Consider the following 23,558-nt stretch of genomic DNA (forward strand, 5'->3'; position numbering starts at 1 on the left):
TGGAAAACCTAATTGGGTCTCGTTTTAGTCCACTCATAGTCTCTGTCTTTTAATTGATGTATTTTAAACCATTATTGATGTGGTCGAATTACTGTCTACCGTGTTTGTAACTGTTTCCCTTGTTCTTTGTTTCTTTTTTTCCTTTTGTCTTCCCCTCTTTTTCTGCCTTCTTTGGCTTTCATTGAGCATTTTATATGATTCCGTTTTCTTTTAGCATGTCAATTGCAGCTCATTTTTTTAAAAAAGTTTTATTTGTTGTCCTAGAGTTTGCAACATGTATTTACAGCTACGCTAAGACCGCTTTCCAATAACACTACCGGCCTCACAGGTAGGATAGGTACTGTATAAGAATCCCTCCCTCCTATCCCTTATAATGTTGCTGTCACAGATTGCACTAATCCGTAAGCTAAAACCACCTGGTATATCGTTGCTCTTATTATTTGAACGCACGGCATTTATTTGTTTATATATTTATACTGTCTGTCTTCCCCACCTAGACTATAAGCACCACAGGTGCAGGAAATGGGTCTGCCATGCCCACTGGTCTAGAGCCAGAGCCTAACACAGTGCCTGACGCAGGGTGGGACTCTGTGCTGAATGAGCCAGCGGAATCTTGCTTTCTTCTTCCATGGGAAACTTGTGGTGCGGTCAAACTCACTAACAATGGATGTAACTGAAGCCCCAGGGGTGTGTACAAACCAGAATCCTCACTGGCTAATTCCTTGAGTGGGCAGAGCGTTCACTGGAAAGATAAGGGTTATAAACCCTCACCTCACCCCCTCATACACACACAGCACCAGAGACAAGAACCAGGAAGAGATAAGGTTAGTACACTCTTCTTGGGCCTGGCTGGAGAGTTACATTTTGGGGCCAAATTTGCAACTGATAGTCAGCAACGGTTTCACCTTTGTGGTTCATTTGGTGCCTATGTTTCTGAACTTGCCCATGTCAATGAAAAGGAATGGATAGTTTTTTCCCTGCAGAGTAGAGATGTAAATGAAGACGAGATGGCCGGTGTACATGTAAACAGGCCTTCTGAAGACTTTCACTGCCCGTGCGTGATACACATAATGTCAGGCATTCACACTTCCTCATCCACATCACTCATTAGTTTCCAAGTAAGTGTGGGAGCCGAGTGCTGTTTCGGTTGACTGGTGGACACAACAGGCTTAGCAGGACTTACACATGTATTAATTTTTCAGCCATTACACTTTTCCTTCTTAGGCAAATCTCAGAGTTAAAAAGAACACAGGCGCCACCTGCTCTGTCCCAGGGTGCTAAGGGTAACTAAGTCTCCTGCATGTCGGAGGTGTCGACTCCGCTATGCTTGGAAGATTTAATCCAAATGACCTGTTCCTGGGGTCTTCCTCCGGGGTCCTGTATCCCCGGGGAAACTGCCAAGTTGAAAAGCAGGAATCTCTAAGTCAAGCCCAGACACAATTTTTTCTAGGACTTGCCCCAGTGTTTAAACAGCAACGGGCCACGTGGCAGCTCACTTTGCTTGTTGTTCTCTAACCAGCCTTGATGACCCAGGTAGAGATTAAAGTTTCTTTCTGGGCTCTATTTTTCATTTAAGTAAGTTTGTAAGTCTTGGAGGTATACGTAGACCTCTTATGGGTTTTGGGAATGGGAATGCATCCACTGGACCCTCATGGGAAGGATATTTAGGTTTCGGAAGCTGAAATAGGAAGCTCTGTGGAGAGGATGCTCAGCCTGTGAACTTGGAACAGGGCTCCTCCTGACCATCCTGTCCCATCGGTAACCCACCTCTCCCCACCCAGGAATTGGTCCCACTCTGTTTGTGTGTGCTAAAAATTCCCTATAAATACTTGAGCTCTTTTTCAAAGAAGCTGCTGTCATGTAGGAGACTTTCCTTTTGATAAAAATCCAAATAATGAATATGTCAAATCTAACTAAGTGTTTTGCTTTTATACCATAGACGAGCAAAACAGAGGAGGAGTAATTCATAATCAAGTGAGGACGGACAAACTTTAAAGCAATCCTGAAAGTTTTGGTTGTGCTCTGAAGCGTTGTATGCTTAAAGCTAAAACGATGCTACTTCTTGCTACTTCTTTGCAGACTAGCAAATTTAAATTCTGTGGGGAATACAGGGTTATCTGAGGGAGTTTTTGTCTCAGTGACAAATTTTGATCTGCGGGCAGCACGGCCATTCTGATCCACAGGAGAAGCCAAAGTACATGGTGAGGCTATATCTATTGATACTAGATTTAGGATTGATATTTTTTTCTTGTGGGAGAGACAGAGAGAGAGTCAGAGAGAGGGACAGACAGACAGGAAGGGAGAGAGATGAGAAACATCAATTCTTCATTGCGGTTCTTTAGACGGGGGCAGGGGGGCTACAGCAGACCAAGTGACCCCTTGCTCAAGCCAGAGACCTTGGGCTCAAGCTGGTGAGCCTGGCGACCTCAGGGTTTTGAACATGGGTCCTTCGTCCCAGTCCGACGCTCTATCCACTGCGCCACTGCCTGGTCAGGCTGGCACCTTGTATTCTGGCAACCTCTTAACCCCTTAAATCTTCCATGACCTAGAAAAGCCAATAAAAGCTTGCTTTTTGCCTAACTGGTCAAATAATGGAGAAAAGTGTGTATTGTTTTGCCTAAATTATCCAGAATGACTGTTAACATTGTCAGTAGGATTCCACCCCAGAAAGGTTGGCTGCTTTCCCAGTGCATGCATTTCGCAGATAGGAGCGTAGGGCAAAGAATGAAGACGAGGAGAGAGACACAAGATCAGGAAGATGTTAAAGCTGTTAGAAACAAAGGAGACTGTCTAATTCTGCACCAACTCTTCATTTTATAGACGAGGAAGCTGACGTTTCTTCCAGACCTGCCCCGGGTCTGGAACTGACATATCCGGTACTTTGTTAAAATTGGGAATTGAAGAAGGTCTCTCCCTCACATCCTCAGAATTCCTCTTAAAGGGGATCAGCACAAACGAGCTCACGTGGGAAATTTACTTATAATTCTCCCAAATTCCTTCCGCCTTTCCCTTTCTCTAGTCTCACCCACCCACGACTCCACCCAGCCGTCCACTTGCTCCCCTGCCTTTTAAACGCCACGTTCCGCAATTTGTGCCTGCCCAGCAGTCTCTGAGAAGAATAACTCAGGGTCGCACACGGCGCTCCATGCAGTCTGGTTGGGTTTTCATTCTAGACTCAGCTTTTCAAACTTCATTTAATAAATCACTTGGAGTGTTATGAAAAATGCAGACTCTGATTCAGTACCTGGGGCCCCCAGGACTGGGATTCTGCCTTTCTAACCATGCTTCCAGTGTGGTTGGTCCAACACACTTCAGAAGAATGCCTTCCCCTCCTTTTGGAAGCATATGTGAGTGCGGCTGCCATCTGGAGCAACAGATGTGTGTGTACAGTGTGTGCATGTGCAGTGTGTGCAGGCATTTAGGAGTGTGTGCAGGCATTGCAGGCATGTGCACGTGCAGGCATGTAGGTGTTTATGTACAGTGTGTGCAAGCATGGAAGTGTGTATGCGTGCAGTGTGTGCAGGCATGCAACTATGTGTGTGTTCATGTGTGTGGCATTTTTCGAGGAAGGACTATGTTCAGCATTTTGCACACATTATGTTATTTCCCCTTCTCAGCTAAGCAAATGAATTAGGGCCTGTTCGCTTTGCTGTACAACTGAGGGAACTGAAGCTCAGAGAGGCTACAAAACTTGGTCCAGTGAGAGGCAGAGCTGCAATCTCTGCTTCCTGGTGGTACGCAGGGACTAACTCAGGTACGCGTTCTATTTTCTAAGAGATGTGGCGTGTAACTGCTCCCCACGGACCACACTCTGGCCATCCCCAGGTGGTCGTGCAATCATCGCTGCTTTCTGCTCACCTACCCTGGGGGTGGATACCGGGGCTCTGGGTGGGGAAATGCACCCCACTGCTCATCTCAGGTGAAGCTGCGTGCAGGTGAAGTTGTGAGCCCTGGCAGGTGAGTCTCAGTTCCCAATGTCGTCAGACCTCTGTGGGGAGCCTTCCTGATGCACCGGTGTTATTGAGTTCAGGACACACTGTTGCTCAACATCAGCAGCACAGGAAAGAGCTTTGGAGAGACGGGAGTGAGTTGATACTCAGCTCAATGCCTTGGGCTCCGGGTCTCCCAGCAGTTTTTTCCCAGAGTGTTTTGCATCTTGGGTGAAATGAAATCCAGAAAGCACTGCTCCTTTGTTTCCTGCCCCTGCATTTCCCACGGGTGGAATATTTCCATTGCACCTGTTCTTTTAAGCTTTGACAGTGTACTTTTTCTTTCTTAAAAAAACAATGAGAATAATTGGGTTTTCTATTGGGAGCATGAACAAACTCGATCTTCTGTGTTACCCAGCTGTAGTTTATCCTAATCTTTGTTGAAATTCATTATGGGTCAAGGATAAAGGACTAGAAGCCTTGGTTTCGGTTCTTAACCTATAATGCCGTGGGACAGGAAGGAGTAGGGCTCAGAGAAACACACATATTTATATACAGGGTGGGGCAAAGGAAGCTTATAGTTGTGAGTATGCAAAATACAGAGTTTATTTTTTAATTATTATTATTATTATTTTTTCTGAAGTGAGAAGCAGGGAGGCAGAGAGACAGACTCCCACATGCGCCTGACTGAGATCCACCCGGCATGCCCACTAGGAGGCGATGCTCTGCCCATCTGGGGTGTTGCTCTGTTACAACCAGAGCCATTCTAGCACCTGAGGCGGAGGCCATGGAGCCATCCTCAGCGCCCGGGCCAACTTTGCTCCAGTGGAGCTGTGGCTGCAGGAGGGGAAGAGAGAGACAGAGAGAAAATAGAGGGGGAGGGGTGGAGAAGCAGATGGGCGCTTCTCCTGTGTGCCCTGGCTGGGAATCAAACCCGGGACTTTCACACACCGGGCCGATGCTCTACCACTGAGCTAGCTGGCCAGGGCTTGTATTATTAATGATTAGAGTTTCATTCTTGTTAGAATTTTGCAGTAAAGACTTCAGCTGGTTCTTGGAGTATGAGATCATAAGAGGTATTGGGCTCCTTCTCTGTGTTTTGTCCTTCTGGAAGGAACAGCCCCTCTTAGATGGGGTTGGACATGGGACTGGAGTTCTGCTGAACCTCCTAACAACCTCCAGTTCAGCTCTCCATCACCCCTATTTAGAAGGCCAGAGAGCTCCTTGCTGAACAGGTACGGGTACGGACTAGAACCCTGGTCCTGGTAGGTGCACATCTGTGCTTGTCCCAGCACTCAGGATTAAGTCCGTGACAAAGTAAAAAGGTGCCCTGTTCCCGCTGAACATTTCAACCCAAACAAGCCCAGCTCCTTGCCATTGTTAGAAAAGATTATCTTTAGTAAAATCATCCATGAAACCATCATATTAACTCTGGGTTCCTTTCTCAAATTACCAGAGACTGTCTCTCAGATCTATAGACTACTTTTATATCTTGATATCTATAGTCTGTTCTTTCCATTTCCTTACATGGTGAGATGGAGCATACATACATAGGAGAGAGTGCAAACGCAGTCACGTGCATTTAAAGATTCACTATGAAGGCTAATTCCTACTTTATTTTTTATTTTATTTTATTTTATTTTTTTGTATTTTTCTGAAGCTGGAAACGGGGAGAGACAGTCAGACAGACTCCCACATGTGCCCGACCGGGATCCACCCGACACGCCCACCAGGGGCAATGCTCTGCCCACCAGGGGGCGATGCTCTGCCCCTCCGGGGGCGTCGCTCTGTTGCAACCAGAGCCACTCTAGCGCCTGGGGCAGAGGCCAAGGAGCCATCCCCAGCGCCCAGGCCATCTTTGCTCCAATGGAGCCTTGGCTGTGGGAGGGGAAGAGAGAGACAGAGAGGAAGGAGGGGGGGGGTGGAGAAGCAAATGGGCGCTTCTCCTATGTGCCCTGGCCGGGAATCAAACCCGGGTCCCCCCGCACGCCAGGTCGACGCTCTACCGCTGAGCCAACCGGCCAGGGCCTAATTCCTACTTTATTAAGAACTAGAATATTATTAGCATCCCAAGACGGCCCATGCTCCCCCAATCACAACCTCCACCCTTCTCTCCAGAGGTAACCACCATCCTGCTCTGGAATAATTCTTGTCTGACTTTTCTTCATATCAATAGTTTTACCTGCTGTGTATGCATCCCTAAACAGTAGTTTTGTTTTGCCTGTTTCGGAATTGTTTTGGAACACGCCATATGGTGTGTGTCACTTTGATCTTTTAACATATTTTTCTATTTGGCTCTTCAGAAAGCCCCGAGCCCGGAGTCATGGCATCCAGACCCAAGCTCCACTACTTCCGCGGCAGGGGCCGGATGGAGTCTATCCGCTGGCTGCTGGCTGCCGCTGGAGTGGAGGTCGGTTACTGAATGGGAAAAGGAAGGAGGATAATTTGGGTGTGACTGAAGGGAGCCTCTTCCCTCTTCAAAAATCAGGATGGTGCCTTCAAGCCGTACTGACTCTCTTTCCAACTGTCTTCCTTTGTAAGAAGTGAAGAGGGGACCGTAAACCCTTGTGAAGCAGGGGTGGCGGGCTAGGAGCCAAGGGGGGGGGGTGTCTGGAAGCTTGGTAGGAGCTGGAAAGGTCTTGGGGAGTCAGAAGGTAAAGGAGAGAAAGCTGACCCACATCTGAATCCTTTCTTTCACTGGGATCAGCTGGTCTCCTGCTGTCTTTTCAGCTCTGCCTTAGCACCTGGGTCATGTTCCACCCAGCTGCCAACTGAAGTCCTCTTGAACCCTCCTCTGGAGGGTCTGCTCCACAGGGATCCAAACTCGGAGTTCCCTCTCCACTGACTTTCCCATCGATTTTCACAAGTAGACTTGTTTGGTCTCATCCAGGTGTAGACTTCCTTTTCCCTATTTGAATGTCATCTCCTCTAGAACAAGGACTCATGACTGTCTTTGTTTTCCTCTTCCCCCCCCCCCCGCACTGCTCACCTTATCCTACCCCCAACCAAATTGGGGGGAAGTAACAGTCATTCTTTCCCTCAAAAGCTATAGAAATTCCATTAATAAATGATGATAACCTACCTAATTAATGACCTATGGACCTCTTTCATTGAATATATGAGCATCAAAGAGAAATTTGACTTGATCTGATGGTAGGAAACAGAGGAGGAGAAACCATTGGGGAAGCTGGAGAAAATTACAGGAGTTCAGAGAAAGAAGAGCTGAGTGAAGAAAGGAAAACTGTGAGTGAGGGTTGTGGGACACGCTGTCAGCAGGCGAGGAGCAAAGAGGGGTGCCAGTCCCAGCCTAAGATAAACCATACACACTCCATCTGAGTTTTCAGCTGGGTGGTAGGTAGTTTTTAGCTTTGTGTTCCTTTCACATTTTACATTTTTTTTCTTTCTGGAAGACATTGGGCATTTTATACTATGAGCATTTCTCTTTTCCTTCCTTCCTTCCTTCCTTCCTTCCTTCCTTCCTTCCTTCCTTCCTTCCTTCCTTCCTTCCTTCCTTCCTTCCTTCCTTCCTTCCTTCCTTCCTTCCTTCCTTCCTTCCTTCCTTCCTTCCTTCCTTCCTTCCTTCCTTCCTTCCTTCCTTCCTTCCTTCCTTCCTTCCTTCCTTCCTTCCTTCCTTCCTTCCTTCCTTCCTTCCTTCCTTCCTTCCTTCCTTCCTTCCTTCCTGGACCTTAGGGTTATAACAATGTCTCTATCTTTTATCTAGTTTGAAGAAGAATTTCTGGAAACGAGAGAACAATATGAGAAGTTGCTGAAGGGTAAGCCTATATTTGTTCAATGTCATCTTGTTGGAAAAAATAGAAAATTTCCTCTGGAAATAGACCTTCATTATAAAACACAGAACTCTAGAATGACAACTATTAGAAAAGGCAAGCAGTGAGGCTGCTAACATTGATTGTTTGTTTACTGTGTCCTTGGCACAGAGCTAAATGTATCATCTGCATTGTCTCTTTAGCCTTCACAAAAGCTATCGAGTAGGTTATGACCCAGACCTCAATCAGATAAGATAGCATGAGCATGGGTGACAAGTGCTGACTGGTTCATAAACAATCCCACTGAAGAATCCTTTAAGAATTCTTAAACAAGGATGCAGTGGGTTGGGGGGGGGGGGGGAGAAATAAAGAAAGGGAATTTGACCTCAGGTCGTCTCTAGTTCTCATGGTCCATATCCACTTGTTCTTGGTGGTTTTAACAGATTCACTGGAATCCTAGGCCTTAGATTTACAGAAAACATTTTATCAGGTCATAATTTTAGAATCAAGACTGTAGAAAAGATCCAAATTTGTTTAAACTTGGTTTCAGGAAGATCTCATTAATCCTCACTATTCCCCAGGAAAATTTCTCCCGCTGAGAGGAAACACGAGTCCTTTCTCAATGCTTTCAAATGTCCAACCGCCATAACGTTATTTATTTCCCTTATCTGAGAAAGCCTGGGCATCCCAGTGTCGCTGATACACAATCATAAAGTGGGAAACATATTTCTTTTTTTTTTTTTTTGTATTTTTCTGAAGCTGGAAACGGGGAGAGACAGTCAGACAGACTCCCGCATGCGCCCGACCGGGATCCACCCGGCACGCCCACCAGGGGCGATGCTCTGCCCACCAGGGGCGATGCTCTGCCCCTCCGGGGCGTCGCTCCAGAGCGACCAGAGCTACTCTAGCGCCTGGGGCAGAGGCCAAGGAGCCATCCCCAGCGCCCAGGCCATCTTTGCTCCAATGGAGCCTTGGCTGCGGGAGGGGAAGAGAGAGACAGAGAGGAAGGAGGGAGGGGTGGAGAAGCAAATGGGCACTTCTCCTATGTGCCCTGGCCAGGAATCGAACCCGGGTCCCCCACACGCCAGGCCGACGCTCTACCGCTGAGCCAACCGGCCAGGGCCGGAAACATATTTCTTAAGGAAAACACTCAGCCAGTAAGTCAGCAGACAGGCCATTTACAAGCTGTCTGACTTTGGACAAGGCCTTTGATTCTCTGCATCCTGTATCTTTAAAAAAAAAATTTTTTTTTAAATTAAAGTATAGTTGACATAAGCATCTTTCTCTTAACATAAAATAAAAATAATCTCTGTGTAGTAGATTGCAATGTGCTCATAGGTCGTGTTGGGTAGGGGAGCCCCGCTAACCTTTGTTCCTGTTCTTGTCTAGGAACTTGATTATCTGGAGTCCCTCTGAAGCTCTTCTCCCTCTTTATGTCTGCCCCACTGCCACAAGCAGGGACAGTCACTGGCACACAGCAGGGCTTACATTCATACATTTTGAATGAATAAACGCACGCATCTCCCTAATCTCTTCTGTGGTCATTGTGACAGCAGTGCCCCCTAAGAGCCCCGAAACGCCGCAGCCCTCTTTGAGACTGTAGTGCTGCTGTTGTCCTCAGGACACCCTCCTGTCCATTCCTGTTATTTGTGAACAGAAGGCAGAGAGGGACAGCAGAAAGGTCCCTGGGCCGGGAGTCAGAGAGCCCACTTCAGTTGGCTCAGCTAGCCCCTGACCCTGGGAGCTTGGGCAAGAGACCCACATGTGCCTCCCTAGGCCTCCACCTTCCCATCATCTAACAGGCGTCCCCAAACTACGGCCCGCGGGCCACATGTGGCCCCCTGAGGCCATTTATCTGGCCCCCGCTGCATTTCCGGAAGGGGCACCTCTTTCATTGGTGGTCATTGAGAGGAGCACTGTATGTGGCGGCCCTCCAACGGTCTGAGGGACAGTGAACTGGCCCCTTGTATAAAAAGTTTAGAATTATTCTAAAATATGAATGAACTGAACTAAATGACCTCAAGGATCCTTTTATGTACTCGTGATCTGAGATTATTTTTTAAATCCTTCAGAAGAAGACCATCAGCTCCTGGCTCTAACGTGCGCCCCACTCCTAAGCCGCAGGGCCCCACTTCAGATGCCCCTTCAATAGTGAACAGATGTAGAACTTCTCGGAAAGAGAGGTTTTGCAGTCCTAAGGATGGTATTGATAGTTCCAGAGCATGGGCTACTAGCATGCTTTGTACTTGATCTCATTCCTCTTTGCAGAAAGTCACTAAACTGGGCAGGGCAGATAGTGTTAGAGATCAGAAAATCAACTCAGAGAAGTTAGAGACTTGCCGAGAGTCATCCAGGTAGACAGGGTCCTTGGCTCCCTGAAAGTTGTTCCTGGTTTTTGCACCGGTGTTCTCTCCACCATCTGCTGCTGCCTCTCCCTAAGTCCAGCAGGAAAGTTAGTGAAATTGGGGAAATTAATTGTGGCCTTCGCCGCTGCACCCATGAAGTCTGGTTCCTATTCTGGTCCAGTTCCTTAATCTCAGCAATGAACAGGTGCAATTGAAATTTAAAGGCAATTCATTTCTTCAAGACCCCATGAAAAGAGCATTAATTTTAGTCTATCTTTAAGTGCATTGTTTATATAAGCAGTCACTCATACAGAAGACATTTCAATTTACTAAACATCGACTATTGACAGTATTCAGTATTTTACTTATGATACTTCACTGCATCCTTTCAGAAACCTCCTAGATAGAAATGATGACTGTTTTAGAGGAAAGGGAGCTGAAGCTACAAGTCCTTTGCTTGCAGTCACATGGCTGGAAGGGCTACAGCTGACATTCAGACCCAGGTCTGCCAGGGTTCTTACTGTTACATCCTCGCTGTGTGCACCTAGAGTGATACCTGATGTGCTTTTTAAAGAATTCAGACTCCCAGACTCCACCCCGAATCAGAATATCTGCGAGGTGGGGCGAGTATTTTTAACAACCCAATCCCCACCCACCCCCGTGATTCTTATACACCCTAAACTTTGAGAACCAATCATAGTAAATGTAGAAAGTCCTAAATAATCATAACTAACCAACACACAAAAATGCAAGAAACCATCAAGCAAATCTCAAACTGATCATTAAGCAAATGGTAGGCATTTCTGCATCGACTGGGGACTTTAACTCACCAGTTTGGATAAAAACTAAAAATCATTCAACGAAATTAGAACTGGACACTTTTGCAGGCTTACCACAACCACAGAAGGAGAGAATCTTAACCTTTCTTTGCTCAAACCACAGATGGACGCCTGCTTTTCGGCCAGGTGCCTCTGGTTGAGGTGGATGGGATGATGCTGACACAGACGAGGGCCATCCTCAGCTACCTGGCTGCCAAGTACAACTTGTATGGGAAGGACGAGAAAGAGAGAGTCAGGTACCACAGGACTCATGCCTGTCCTTGCTTCTTATCAGGCTTCTGTCGGCACCAATGGAGACCTGGTTCAGGGTAGCCTTTCAGCCTGGACTGAGGGGAGAACGCAAGGGGAGTAAAGGGGAGATGTTCTCTTGCTACACCCGGCATGACTTATGCTTGACTCTGAATAAATACTCTGAGCTTCTCCTTTTACTCCTCATAGTGATCTGCATTCAACATTCTCATATTCTCTCCCCACTCCTAAAGAAATATCTCCTCAGAAAAATGACCTGGTCAACTATTCTGCATGAAGGTGGAAATAAATGACTTAATAAATAAATATTGACCATTGTAGCAATGATCTAGTACCACAAATAATGCTGTGTAACATACCTTGAAGCCCATGGACTTAAATCAGCAAGCATTCGTTACTACTCACCAGTCCATGGGTCATCTGGGTGGCTGGCACATCTGGGCCAGGCTAGACTCACCTTGGCTGGATACACTCATATGTCTGTGGCCAGCCAGTGGTCACCCAGGAGGCCCTGCTTTGGGGTCTTGGCTGAGTACTTATTGGGAGGCAAATGAGCCATCTATCATTCATCCTCTCATCCTAACTCGTCTCTTGACCATGAGGCAGGGTTCTAACAGAGAGAATGAAAGCACACGAGGCCTCATAAGTGCCAAGTTCAAAATTAGTCCCTTATTAATTCCACCTCATTCTATTAGTTAAAGCAAGTCATGAAAGCAGCCCAGGAAAGAGAGCCCATCTATTGATGGAGGAAACTGCCAAGTTTTTGTTTTTTTGTTTTTTTATTATTATTAATTTTAATGGGGTGATATTGATCAATTAGAGTACATAGATTCAGAGAAAACATCTCCATGTTATTTTGACATTTGATTATGCTGCATTCCCATCACCCAAAGTCCAATTGTCTTCCGTCACCTTCTATCTGGTTTTCTTTGTGCCCCCCGCCCCCCGTAACCACCACACTCTTGTCCATGTCTCTGAGTCTCATTTTTATGTCCCATCTATGTATGAAATCATGCAGTTCTTAGTTTTTTCTGATTTACTTATTTCACTCAGTATAATGTTATCAAGGTCCATCCATGTTATTGTAAATGATCTGATGTCATCATTTCTTATGGCTGGGTAGTATTCCATAGTATATACGTACCAAAGCTTTTTAATCCACTCGTCCAGTGTTTGTCAATGGAAGGAAAATTTTAAAAGAATGAATTGAGCTGCTTCCCTGACCTGACTAGGAAAGTAAAGTTCTTTCTCAAGTCGACAGAAGACCTGCTAAATTATATATTATATATTATATTATATATTATATATTATATATTATATATTATATATTATATATTATATATTATATATTATATATTATATATTATATATTATATATTATATATTATATATTATATATTATATATTATATATTATATATTATATATTATATATTATATATTATATATTATATATATATGTCTTCCAGGTGAAGAAGTCCTGGCACTCACTGTTTTGCACTTTTGGTAGACTTCATTCAGTGCACTCTTTAAACCCATTGTAAAGCCAGCAGGCAGGGCCGGGGCCACTATCACAGCCGCCTGGCCCATGCAGGTTCGCATTGGATTCGGACAGTCGGTAAAGAAACAGCGGAGCCAAAAGCTGATGGGCCATAGCCTTTAATCCTACCTTGCACCCGGCGGGCAAGTAAAAACATACACTGGGCTCCAAAACCCAGTCACACTCAGTGCTCACAAAGCCACTGACTTATCCGAGTTTCCTAGAATCAAAGGTTTCTAGCTCACCAGACTTATTCTCCTCAGTTCCCCATCTCCTTCCTTATCCCAGATACAAACTCTACACAAACTGGCATCTCACTCAGCACTCCGCCATCTTGGCTGCTTTTCCTGGCCTCCTCCACGTGGCCTCCTTTAGCTGCTGGCTCTACTCTCTCCGCTCTCTCATGCTAACCTCAGGAACCAAGAGCCAAACTCCCGCTCCGTTCCCATTTTATAGTGTAGAAATCCAAACCCTTAATCCAATATTCATAATAGGGAAGTCTCTAATACAAAGTCACTTCTCTGAGGCATGATAGGATTGTACCACCTTACACCAAAAAGGGTAGGAAAGGCTTAATCCCAAAACCAAGCCCCAGGCTACAAGGATTCTGCCTGCCTTTAGCCCACCCCAACACACATTAATATCACCTGGGCAACAGCCTCTTTAACAAAGTGAGCATAATACATTTTATCTGCCCAACACCCATAATAATCCAATTGTTTACAGAAGATTTTAACTTAGAGGCACTCATTAATTCTTTCATAGATCCTTTTATTCAATAAACATTTCCAGAGACCCTACTGTCTCATTCCTGAGCATGGAAGCATAGAAACTAAGGGAGGGAGGATCAGAAGTCATTTGCTCCAATTTCTACTCCATAGAAGTTACAGATTATGAAACCCATACTTCAGGCTTCCTCTAGGAATGAATCACACTGTGTTTTGTCAGGATCAACATGTACGCTGATGCCACGCTGGACCTCATGATGATGGTTGTAGGGACTCTGTTCAAATCCCCAGCAGAAAAAGAAAAGGACTTTGCCTTAATCGTGACCAGAGCTAAAACCCGTTACTTCCCGGTCTTTGAAAAGGTAGGCTGCACGGGCTCCATCTGGACGGCAGGGAGACCTCACCCCAGTCAGGTGCGGCAGTACGGTGGGTGTCCTGACGCTCTTCACAACACGTGGTCTGGTGGGCGACAGCTGCATGCTCAAATCTTGTGGAGGGGGTGGGGAGAGGCGAGAGCAGTGTTCGGAGCTTACATGTAGGGGACCCTCAAACCCTCCTCTCACCCCAGAGAGGAAATGGGGAAGGGAAGGACAAGACTGGGAGGGATGGTTGGCACGAGTTCCTACCTCCCCTTCCCAGGCTGCAGGGGTCTGGGACTTTTACATTTCCTGATGCTGAGAGGAATATTTAAATGACTATCTGAAAAGACAGAAACTGTAGGGAATCACCCACTTAACCTTGAACCCTCTCTGACTTGGGTTGGGGAACTTTAGTTATAAGCCCTGAGTGAATGTGTCTTGGATGCAAACACCAAGTGACTGTGTGAGTGGGTGACCTTTGTGCAGACACAAAGGAATGCATGTGAACGGGTTTTAAGAAATTAGCCTAGAGGTTCTAGATTGCCCCTTCCTTTGCGCTTATTAATTAGCAAAAGAAAAAAGAATGTACTGACCCAAATTAGCCCTTTCTCCATGTCAGCAAAACAGCCATTAATCACTTTCCCTTTATCACTTGCTCTCCCTCTCTTGTAATACTGTTACCTCTGTTCTGCTCTGATAATAAAAGCTGAGGGAGAAGCAGATGCAGGAGGTCCTCTTTGCCTCCCTTAGCAGACCTCCCTCTATCTCCCGCTTCTCATAAGTTTGTGCCTTGTGTAGGTTTCTTTCACATGACACTGGTAGTTCCCAGCAGGCTGGAGTACTACAAGAAACCATGTTAGAGCTTTCTTGCATTTGGACTAAAGCTTTAATAAGGATTCCAAAACAAATCACATGTATAATTGTTAAGGTGACCAATTGTCCTCCTTTAGGGAGGACAGTCTTTCTTTCGTAAGTTCCGTCCTCCCTCGAAAAGTCTCCTCCTACATGTCCTCCTTTTTGATATTGGAAGACTAATCTGTAAATGTCCATGTTTAATCGATGCAGTGTCAATCCATTGCGTGTGATGTGGCGTATTTGTATTTAACACGATGATTCATCAAGGACCAGTACAGTGCAGTGAGACGTGATTATGAGATGCATGCGCTCTGCACGGGAGACCTTGAGAGAGCACGCAATATACCAAGTGCGCAAATGGCTTTGTGTACTTCTTACTGAAACACGACAGGGCACATATGACATTGTAGACTCACGATTATTTCTTTCTTAGTGACTATGCAATCATAGGTAAGCACAATTCACATTTTATTAATTCATTATCTATTTAATAATTTCCAAATACATATAATTTTATTTATAAGTATTTTCCTGAAATTCGAGTTTTAAAATGGAAATCTAACCTCAAACCATATCTATTAATAACACATTTTGATTAAGTAGTTGCATAAAACATGCTTTTTAATTAGAAAATGATAAATACACCCGAATATCACTTCAAATTAGTGGTTTTGTTTGATATTTAGTTTTGTTAATTTCTGGAAAATTCGCATACTATGATGTAACGTTTTCAGTTCCTAATGTGCTTGCTTCGTTCGTGTAGATCTATATTTAATTTTTAATTTTATTTAAGGGATGGAAAAATCAAAAAGAGAAAATGTCATTTCAATGATAAATTGAAAAAGGAATTTCCATTCCTCATTTCAAAGAAAAATACCATTCTTTTCTGCAATATTTGCAGTGGAGAATTTTGTATTGCAGTTGGGGGCAGAGCAGCGATAACGAAACACTTGACCACCAACAAACATAAGCAATCACTAGATGCATCAGCTTCCAGCTGTAAAATAACAAGTTATTTTAAAATGTCAAATTATTCTGAAGATGAAAAACAGTTGGCTGCAATGGAGGGAACATTTGCATTTCATACCATAATTCACAATCGAAGTTTTCATAGTATGGATTCTACAACTAAATTATTTTTTTTTTCTTTTTTTTCTGGGTTTTTTTTTTTTTGTTTTTTGTTTTTTTTTTCATTTTTTCTGAAGCTGGAAACAGGGAGAGACAGTCAGACAGACTCCCGCATGCACCCGACCGGGATCCACCCGGCACGCCCACCTGGGGCGGTGCTCTGCCCCCCAGGGGGCGATGCTCTGCCCATCCTGGGCGTCGCCATATTGCGACCAGAGCCACTCTAGCGCCTGAGGCAGAGGCCACAGAGCCATGCCCAGCACCCGGGCCATCTTTGCTCCAATGGAGCCTCGGCTGCGGGAGGGGAAGAGAGAGACAGAGAGGAAAGCGCGGCGGAGGGGTGGAGAAGCAAATGGGCGCTTCTCCTATGTGCCCTGGCCGGGAATCGAACCCGGGTCCTCCGCACGCTAGGCCGACGCTCTACCGCTGAGTACAACTAAATTATTGAAAGAGTTTCACAATGCAAAATTTTCATGTGCCAGGACAAAATACGAGGCTATTTTGAAATCAGTATTTAAAAATTACTGTGACAAAATACTTATAGAGGACTTAGAAACTGCAGCATTTGTAATAATTTTATCTGATGCATCAAATCATAATAAAATTAAATTGTATCCAATAATAGTAAGATATTTTAATGTTACCAAGGGCATTCAAGTAAAAAATTTAAATTTAGAATCCATTGAGGGCGAAACTTCTGAAATTTTGTCAAACCATCTATACAGAGTAATAAATGAAAACAATTTGAAATCCATAGTTGTTGCACTAACAGCTGATAATACAAATACAAATTTTGGTGGACGAAGATGCAAAGGGGTAAATAATGTGTATGTAAAATTACAAGAGTTACTTCAAAAGAAAATACTAGGAATAGGTTGTAATGCACATATTTTGTCAAATACAATCAACACAGCGTCATGTGCCATGCCAATTGATGTAGAAGTAATAATAACTACAACTTATTTGCATTTTAGTCATTTTAACATTCGTGTTGCTACTTTAAAACAATTTTGTGAAGAAGCAAATGTTGGATACAAAAAACTTTAAGGATATTCAAAAGTTAGATGGCTCACTCTAACACCTGCTATAGAGCGTGTTCTACAATTATTTGAGTCTCTCCGTTTATATTTTTTAAGTTTAGACAAATATCCTAAAATCCTGGAATCGTTTTTTAATAATAAAATATCTGAGATATTAATGTATTTTGTATATAATCAAGCATCTGGTTTTTTTACAAAATGATTCAAAAGATTGAAGGTGAACACATTTCAGCTACAGAAGTTAGTCTTATTTTGAATGACTTTATCCTTCAATATAAATCTCATTTCGAAGAAAAATTTCTTCCTTTAATTATAAAAAGAAAGTTGACAGACTTAGAGGAATCAAATCCGGGAATAACAGGAAAGTTTATCAAGTGAAGAATTTTTACCAGACATGTTTTCAATGTATCGAAGAATGGTCTGAAACAAACATCACGGGAAATAAGTTTTCAATGGTGTTTTTTTACTTCATCGCAAGTATATTGGACAGATATTGAATCTTGTCTTGAGTTTTTATTTAAAGAAATGCCAGACATCAAACTAGACGACAATTGTCTCTGAAGAAATTAGAAGACTGAATGTATATTTAAATTCTGAAAAATTAATACAATGGGAAAATGAACACATCGGAATTGATAAAAGATGGTTGGAAATATTCAGCCATTTCAAAAATGAACATATTCCATGTAAAAATGTATTTATTCTTGTTCAATTTACATTGTGCTGCCCTGGAACTAATGCAGCAGTTGAAAGAGTTTTTTCAATTGCTAATGAATTTTGGACAAGTGAGAAATCGAGATTGAATGTTGATACTCTAGCTGCAGCACTTGTCGTAAAATTCAATATGAAGGATATTTCTTGTTCAGATGTTTCCCATATATTGTTACAAGATGATACATTGAAAAAAAAATTCATTCAGTGGAAAAATACTCATTTAGATAATATTATCTATATCATCTTGTAACCTTCCTTATTCTCTTACAATTAAAAGGAGGACAAAAATAAATTGAAGAAAACAATATTATAAAAAAGAAACATTTTATTCATTTCAACAATAATACACTATAATATGATAAATGCACAATAAAAACATTTTTAATATTTTATATTATAATTATGCTTACATGCCTATTAATTTTTAATAATAATTATAAGAAGAAAGCACTCAATTTATTTTTTTGTAAAAAAGTTGGTCACCTTAATAATTATGGAACCGCCAACAAGACATAATTAGAATAAACCAAGTGCAATGAAAGGATTCAGACTTTCTGTTCTGATAAAAACAAACAAACGAGATCAGCCCAAGGTGTCATCTCGAATTTATTGTGCCAGATTTTTTTATTAAGCGAGAGAGAATAAGGAACAGACAGGCAGGAAGGGAGAGAGATGAGAAGCATCAACTCATACTTTCAGCACCTGAGCTGTTCATTGATTGCTTTTTCATAGCCAGGGACCCCTTGTTCAAGCCAGCGACCATGTGGTCATGTCTATGATCCCATGCTCAAGCCAGCGATCCCACGCTCAAGATGGTGAGCCCATGCTCAAGCTGGCGACCTAGGGGTTTTGAACTTGAGTCCTCATTGTCCCAGGCCAACGCTCTGTCCATTGTGCCACTGTGCCACCACTTGGTCAGGCATGTCAGATATTTCTGTAGGTTACCTCTCAATCAAAAGACAAAGCCTCTTAAAGTTCCAACTTTTCTGAAGTTATTTGGGAGCAAATATATAGTTACAAATGTCTTCTCAGTGTATCTGGCAAGGTTCCAAACCAAGAGAGCAGCATGCCGTGTGATAAAGACTTGTTGGCACAGGGCTCCATAAATAAAGGTTTGCGGGACAAAATAATTCTGTGGTACAATTCAAAATAATTAGTCTTAGCCTTGGAAAAGAATAATTTATTACTGACTAAACTATAAATAAAAGTTTTGCCAGAACCTCAGAGTTCTAGGCAAGTAAGTTCTTGTTTATTTGAGGACAATGTATAGTGATGTTGAAATACCTTCTATTAAAAAGAAACTAGTAGAATTGAGTTATAGTATTGTTCACTGAGCTTTATCAAACTGCAGATTTTGAAATGTGTGGCCCAATCCAGCACATCCCAAAATATTTAAAATAACTCATTTGCTCAAATCAGGATCAAACTCAAATCCATTCATTATAATTAGTTAATTATATAGTATTTTAAGTCCCTTATAATTTCAAGTTCCCTCTTCCCTCTGGATTTCTCTCCTCATTCCTCTTGCATTTGTCTTGCCAAGTTTCTCACAGTCTAGATTTTACTAATTGCAGCATCCCCCTTTATTTCCTAGAGTTTCTGTCAATTGGAAGTTAGAATTAGAAGCTTGACAGGTTCAGGTCTGATGTCTTTGACCAGACCACTTCATTGGCGCTGTTGTGTAGGTCATTAAGAAGCACAAGTCATCTGATAGTCTCTCTTCTTATGACTAAATGTGATTGGTGATCAATGCCTAGACCCACTGATTTATTGGTGGATGCAGATGTTGACACCCCAATCCTGCCAGTTGCTATTCATTTATTAGCTGGAATCCTTTCTATAAAATGACTCTTCCCCTTATAATATATTTGGTTACTCTGCAATATGATTTTTGTAAGAAAGTAGGGAAAATGCTACTTTCTTATTATTCACCTGGTTTGGGCTTCTTGTGATAACTTCTTTGTATTGTACTTGTGGTTATAGTAGCTAAATTCTAGCTAATCGTGACCTTGGTGTCTCCCTCTACTGGTGCTCATGTGTCCTAGCCAGCTCTAGTCTCCTAACAGGCAGCTCCATTCTGGCCCTTCCCCACCCAAGGTATCTTGATAATCACCAACAAATTTTCCCAAAATTTACAGCAATGTCTCAGAGGGTTGGTTTCATCCTGTCTTTGCCAGCATTCTTGAAGATTATCAAGAAAAAGATTCTTTTTAGCAAATTTGATCTGTACCTGCTTTGTGTTTAGCCAGGCAAAATAGTCTTTACTTTTATTTGTTAGTCTTTGTTATTTTTCTTTCTGCAGATTTTGAAAGACCATGGAGAGGATTTTCTCGTCGGCAACACCTTCAGCTGGGCAGACGTGCAACTGTTAGAAGCTATTTTAATGATGGAAGAACTCAATGCTTCTGTTCTTTCTGACTTCCCTCTGCTCAAGGTAATATGTTAACATCCACACAAAACTGGGGGAGGGGGGGGATAATGAATAAGAACAAAGATTGAAACAAAATGTGCCTCCAGGTCAATCTCAAGAGAAACTTACTCATTTTGGTGATTTTCTTCTGCTTACCCACTATTGGAGATAGGAAATAAAAACTTATGAAGTGAGAAGCAATAGATTATTTTGATTTCTAGCATAAACATTTAGCGCATTTTTCACTTTTGTACTTCTTTTCATTTTTCGCTGGTTGGTTTGTTTAGTACTTCTAGTGGGTTTTTTTTTTTATTACTGATGAAGCAAGGATAACAAGTCGGTCTTTGTTGTTTTTCTCCCAGCTCCTACCAAATAACTCTGCTCCCCATTGGTTTCCCTGATGCCAGGACCCCCAGGAAGTCCCTCAGTTGCTCAGAGCTCCTGCTGGGCGGGCACTGCTTGCCTCCTGTGGCGTTGCCCCAGTCCTCCGACCTCTCTCTCTGAATCCCACCAGCCAGACCTTACCTGGCCTCTGTTCCAACTCCTCAGAAACATATTATCTAATAGGTGAGCATAGGTTTTATAAATTGAGAATAGCATTTTTTCTTATTACATAAGAAATGTAGGTTTATGTAGCTGCCTTAGACGTTTGTATAAACCAAAAGAAAAACCAATCTGATCGTTACTGCGTCAGACATTCTGACCGTTATCTTACATTTTTCTCTCACCATCAGATCATATTAAATACTTTTTTGTGGCTCATTTTTAATATTTTTCAATGATCAAAAATGTATTTACGTGTCAACAAATACCATTCTGTAATATTATTTTATTCTTTTTTTTTTTTTGTATTTTTTTGTATTTTTCTGAAGCTGGAAACGGGGAGAGACAGTCAGACAGACTCCCGCATGCGCCCGACCGGGATCCACCCGGCACGCCCACCAGGGGCTACGCTCTGCCCACCCCAGGGGGCGATGCTCTGCCCCTCCGGGGCATCGCTCTGTCGCGACCAGAGCCACTCTAGCGCCTGGGGCAGAGGCCACAGAGCCATCCCCAGCGCCTGGGCCATCTTTGCTCCAATGGAGCCTCGGCTGCGGGAGGGGAAGAGAGAGACAGAGAGGAAGGAGAGGGGGAGGGGTGGAGAAGCAGATGGGCGCCTCCCGTGTGCCCTGGCTGGGAATCGAACCCGGGACTTCTGCACGCCAGGCTGACGCTCTACCACTGAGCCAACCGGCCAGGGCCTTCTATTTTCATTAAGTAATAGAGTCACATCTTTTTGGAAAATTGCAACTGTATAAAGGCATAAATGAAGAGTCTCACTCCTCCCACCACCTCCCTCCCACCTCTCCGCTCCCACAGTCACCTGTATTGGTTCCCTGTGTACCCTTCCACTGTTCTTGTTTATGCAGATACAAGCAAAAATGAGCATATATTTATCCCCATCCCCCACACCCACTTTTCCCCTATACAATGTCCTAGGCTTTGTTTTCTCTAAAAAGTGCGTTCCAGAGATTGTTTTCTGTCAATACAAGGACCTTCTTTTCTTTTGCATATCATATTATTTTAGATTGCTGGCTTACATTTCTTGTAGGGGTGGGCCATACTTTGTATAACCAGTTTTGTCTTGGAAACACAGGTTATTTCTAATTTTTCACTGTGCTACATTCTTAGTTATTTCTTTGTTAACATCCTTCCTTATTCTCTTATAAAAAATTCCTAAAACAGGAATTGACAGGTTAAATAATTTTTTGAGTTTTTAACAAGCACTGTCTACTTGGGATAGTGATTTTTTTTTTATTAAGATCATTTAACTCAGCCCTGGCCAGTTGGCTCAGTGGATAGAATGTCAGTCCAGCATGTGGATGCCCGGGTTCAATTTCTGGTCATGGTACACTCAGGAGAAATGACTATCAGCTTCTCTTCCCCTCCCTCTCCTCTCTCTCTTTTTCTCTCACAGACATGCTCCCTCTGTTTGAGCATTGGCCCTAGGTGCTGAGGATAGCTTGGTTGATTCAAGCATTGGCCCCAGACGGGGTTGCCAGGTGGATCCTGGTCAGGGTGCATGCGAGAGTCTGTTTCTCTATCTCTCCTCCTCTCACTTAAAAATAAAAAAGATAATTTAACTCATGCTATAAACACCAGCAATTGCATTACCCTTTCCAGGTAATACATTAGTAAACATGCAATGAGGGGTTAACTCAGCTTCAACACATTGTGTTCCATATGCTTCTGATCTAAGCACCCTCCTCGGGTGACAAAGTTTTGATTTTTCTTAAGGGTTGTGACCCCTATCAAGGCCCTGATTTTGCAGTTTCTCATTGCAGGCATTTAAAAAGAGGATCAGTAACATCCCGACAATTAAGAAGTTCTTGCAGCCGGGCAGTCAGAGGCAGCCGCCCCCTGACAGCCACTACGCTGAAGTGGTCAGACACGTTCTTCAGCTCTAAGGGCAGCAGGTCACGCTGAGGAGCAGTCACGAGCCAGTCGCAGCATCGGCCCCTCCCAAAGCCTTCTGTAAATTCGAGGTGTAAAATGTCTGAGAAGAACAAAGCCATACTGTTATCAGCTCAGCAGCAAAACCAATTAAATGCAATGCGAAACCATTTTGATATGTGAAATTTTTTAAGCTTGTCAATTATAGATGATGTTTACAACGTCTTTTGAGATCAATGTGTAAATAAAGAGGAGGCTGATATATTTAGGGCAGTGGCCTACCTGAGGCATTCTTCTTGTCTGTATCCAGATCAGAACCCCTGGGGGAAAAGCAAGCAGAGCCATGGGGTGGGGGGAGCAGGAGCTTTCCAACACCTACCCTGATGTCAAGTACTTGGGATAGAAGAAAAAGTGGCAAATGACTAATTGTCAGGAAGAGAATGGGTGGCACTAGTAAATCTTAAAGGGAAGTGTTGGGGACAGACAATGTCTTGAAATCTGATCAGCCTGACCAGTGGTGGCAGAGTAGATGAAGTGTTGACCTGGAGTGCTGAAGTCCCTGGTTTGAACCCCCAGGTCACTGGCTTGAATACAGGCTCACCAGCTTGAGCACAGGGTTACTGGCTTGAGTACAGGGTTACTGGCTTGAGCACAGGATCTTTGACACAATCCCAAGGTCACCAAGTGGAGTCCAAAGGTCACTGGCTTGAGACTCAAGGTCACTGGCTTGAACAACGGGTCGCTGGCTCGTCTTAAGCCCGACGTCTGATTCCCAGTCAAGGAACATACAAGAAGCCATCAATACACAACTAAAGTGAAGCAACAAGTTAATGCTTCTCACTCTCTCTCTCTTCCCTTTCTCTCTGTCTCCTGTCCTCTCTCTCTCAACATAGAAATAAATAATTAAGTTAATAAAAAAAAAAACTTGAACAATTAGACAAACCTATTCCATCTAATATAGCCCCCAACACCGGGTTTGTTTTGGTGAAATAATTCCAAGTAGCATTGAGATTAAGAGATAACCAATAACTATTTATACAAATTGACTCAATAATTCCTTTGACTTGATATACTTCCTTTAACTACTGTGTTCTCAAGTTGTGTAAGCTCAGTTGCCCATCGGGGCTCTGGTGAGGAAGGGAGGGGTTTCGAGATGGGGCAGCTATTCGGGGTGATGTTACAGGCACAGCCGTGGTTTCTGGTGGGTGGACACTGGTCTGGAA

General features: G+C 43.4%; 1 protein-coding gene across 1 annotated transcript; it reads left to right on the forward strand.

Annotated features, from left to right (window-relative positions):
- Positions 1–804: 804 nt before the first annotated feature.
- LOC136387520 (glutathione S-transferase A4-like) lies at positions 805–22,496 on the forward strand. Its single transcript, XM_066359206.1, has 7 exons — positions 805–824; positions 6,233–6,339; positions 7,651–7,702; positions 10,984–11,116; positions 13,617–13,758; positions 19,795–19,926; positions 22,227–22,496. The coding sequence occupies exons 2-7, from the start codon at positions 6,253–6,255 to the stop codon at positions 22,347–22,349; spliced, it is 669 nt and encodes a 222-aa protein (XP_066215303.1). The 5' UTR covers positions 805–824; positions 6,233–6,252; the 3' UTR covers positions 22,350–22,496.
- Positions 22,497–23,558: the final 1,062 nt, after the last annotated feature.

This window comes from Saccopteryx leptura, chromosome 1, assembly GCF_036850995.1.
Source record: "Saccopteryx leptura isolate mSacLep1 chromosome 1, mSacLep1_pri_phased_curated, whole genome shotgun sequence".
NCBI lineage: Eukaryota > Metazoa > Chordata > Mammalia > Chiroptera > Emballonuridae > Saccopteryx > Saccopteryx leptura.

Excerpts from the sequence above, each read along its gene's own strand:
- LOC136387520 (XM_066359206.1), top strand. The coding sequence starts at position 6,253 with ATGGCATCCAGACCCAAGCTCCACTACTTCCGCGGCAGGGGCCGGATG. Across the intron at positions 6,340-7,650 it reads TGGCTGCCGCTGGAGTGGAG|TTTGAAGAAGAATTTCTGGA; the intron begins GTCGGTTACTGA and ends TCTTTTATCTAG. Across the intron at positions 11,117-13,616 it reads GACGAGAAAGAGAGAGTCAG|GATCAACATGTACGCTGATG; the intron begins GTACCACAGGAC and ends GTGTTTTGTCAG.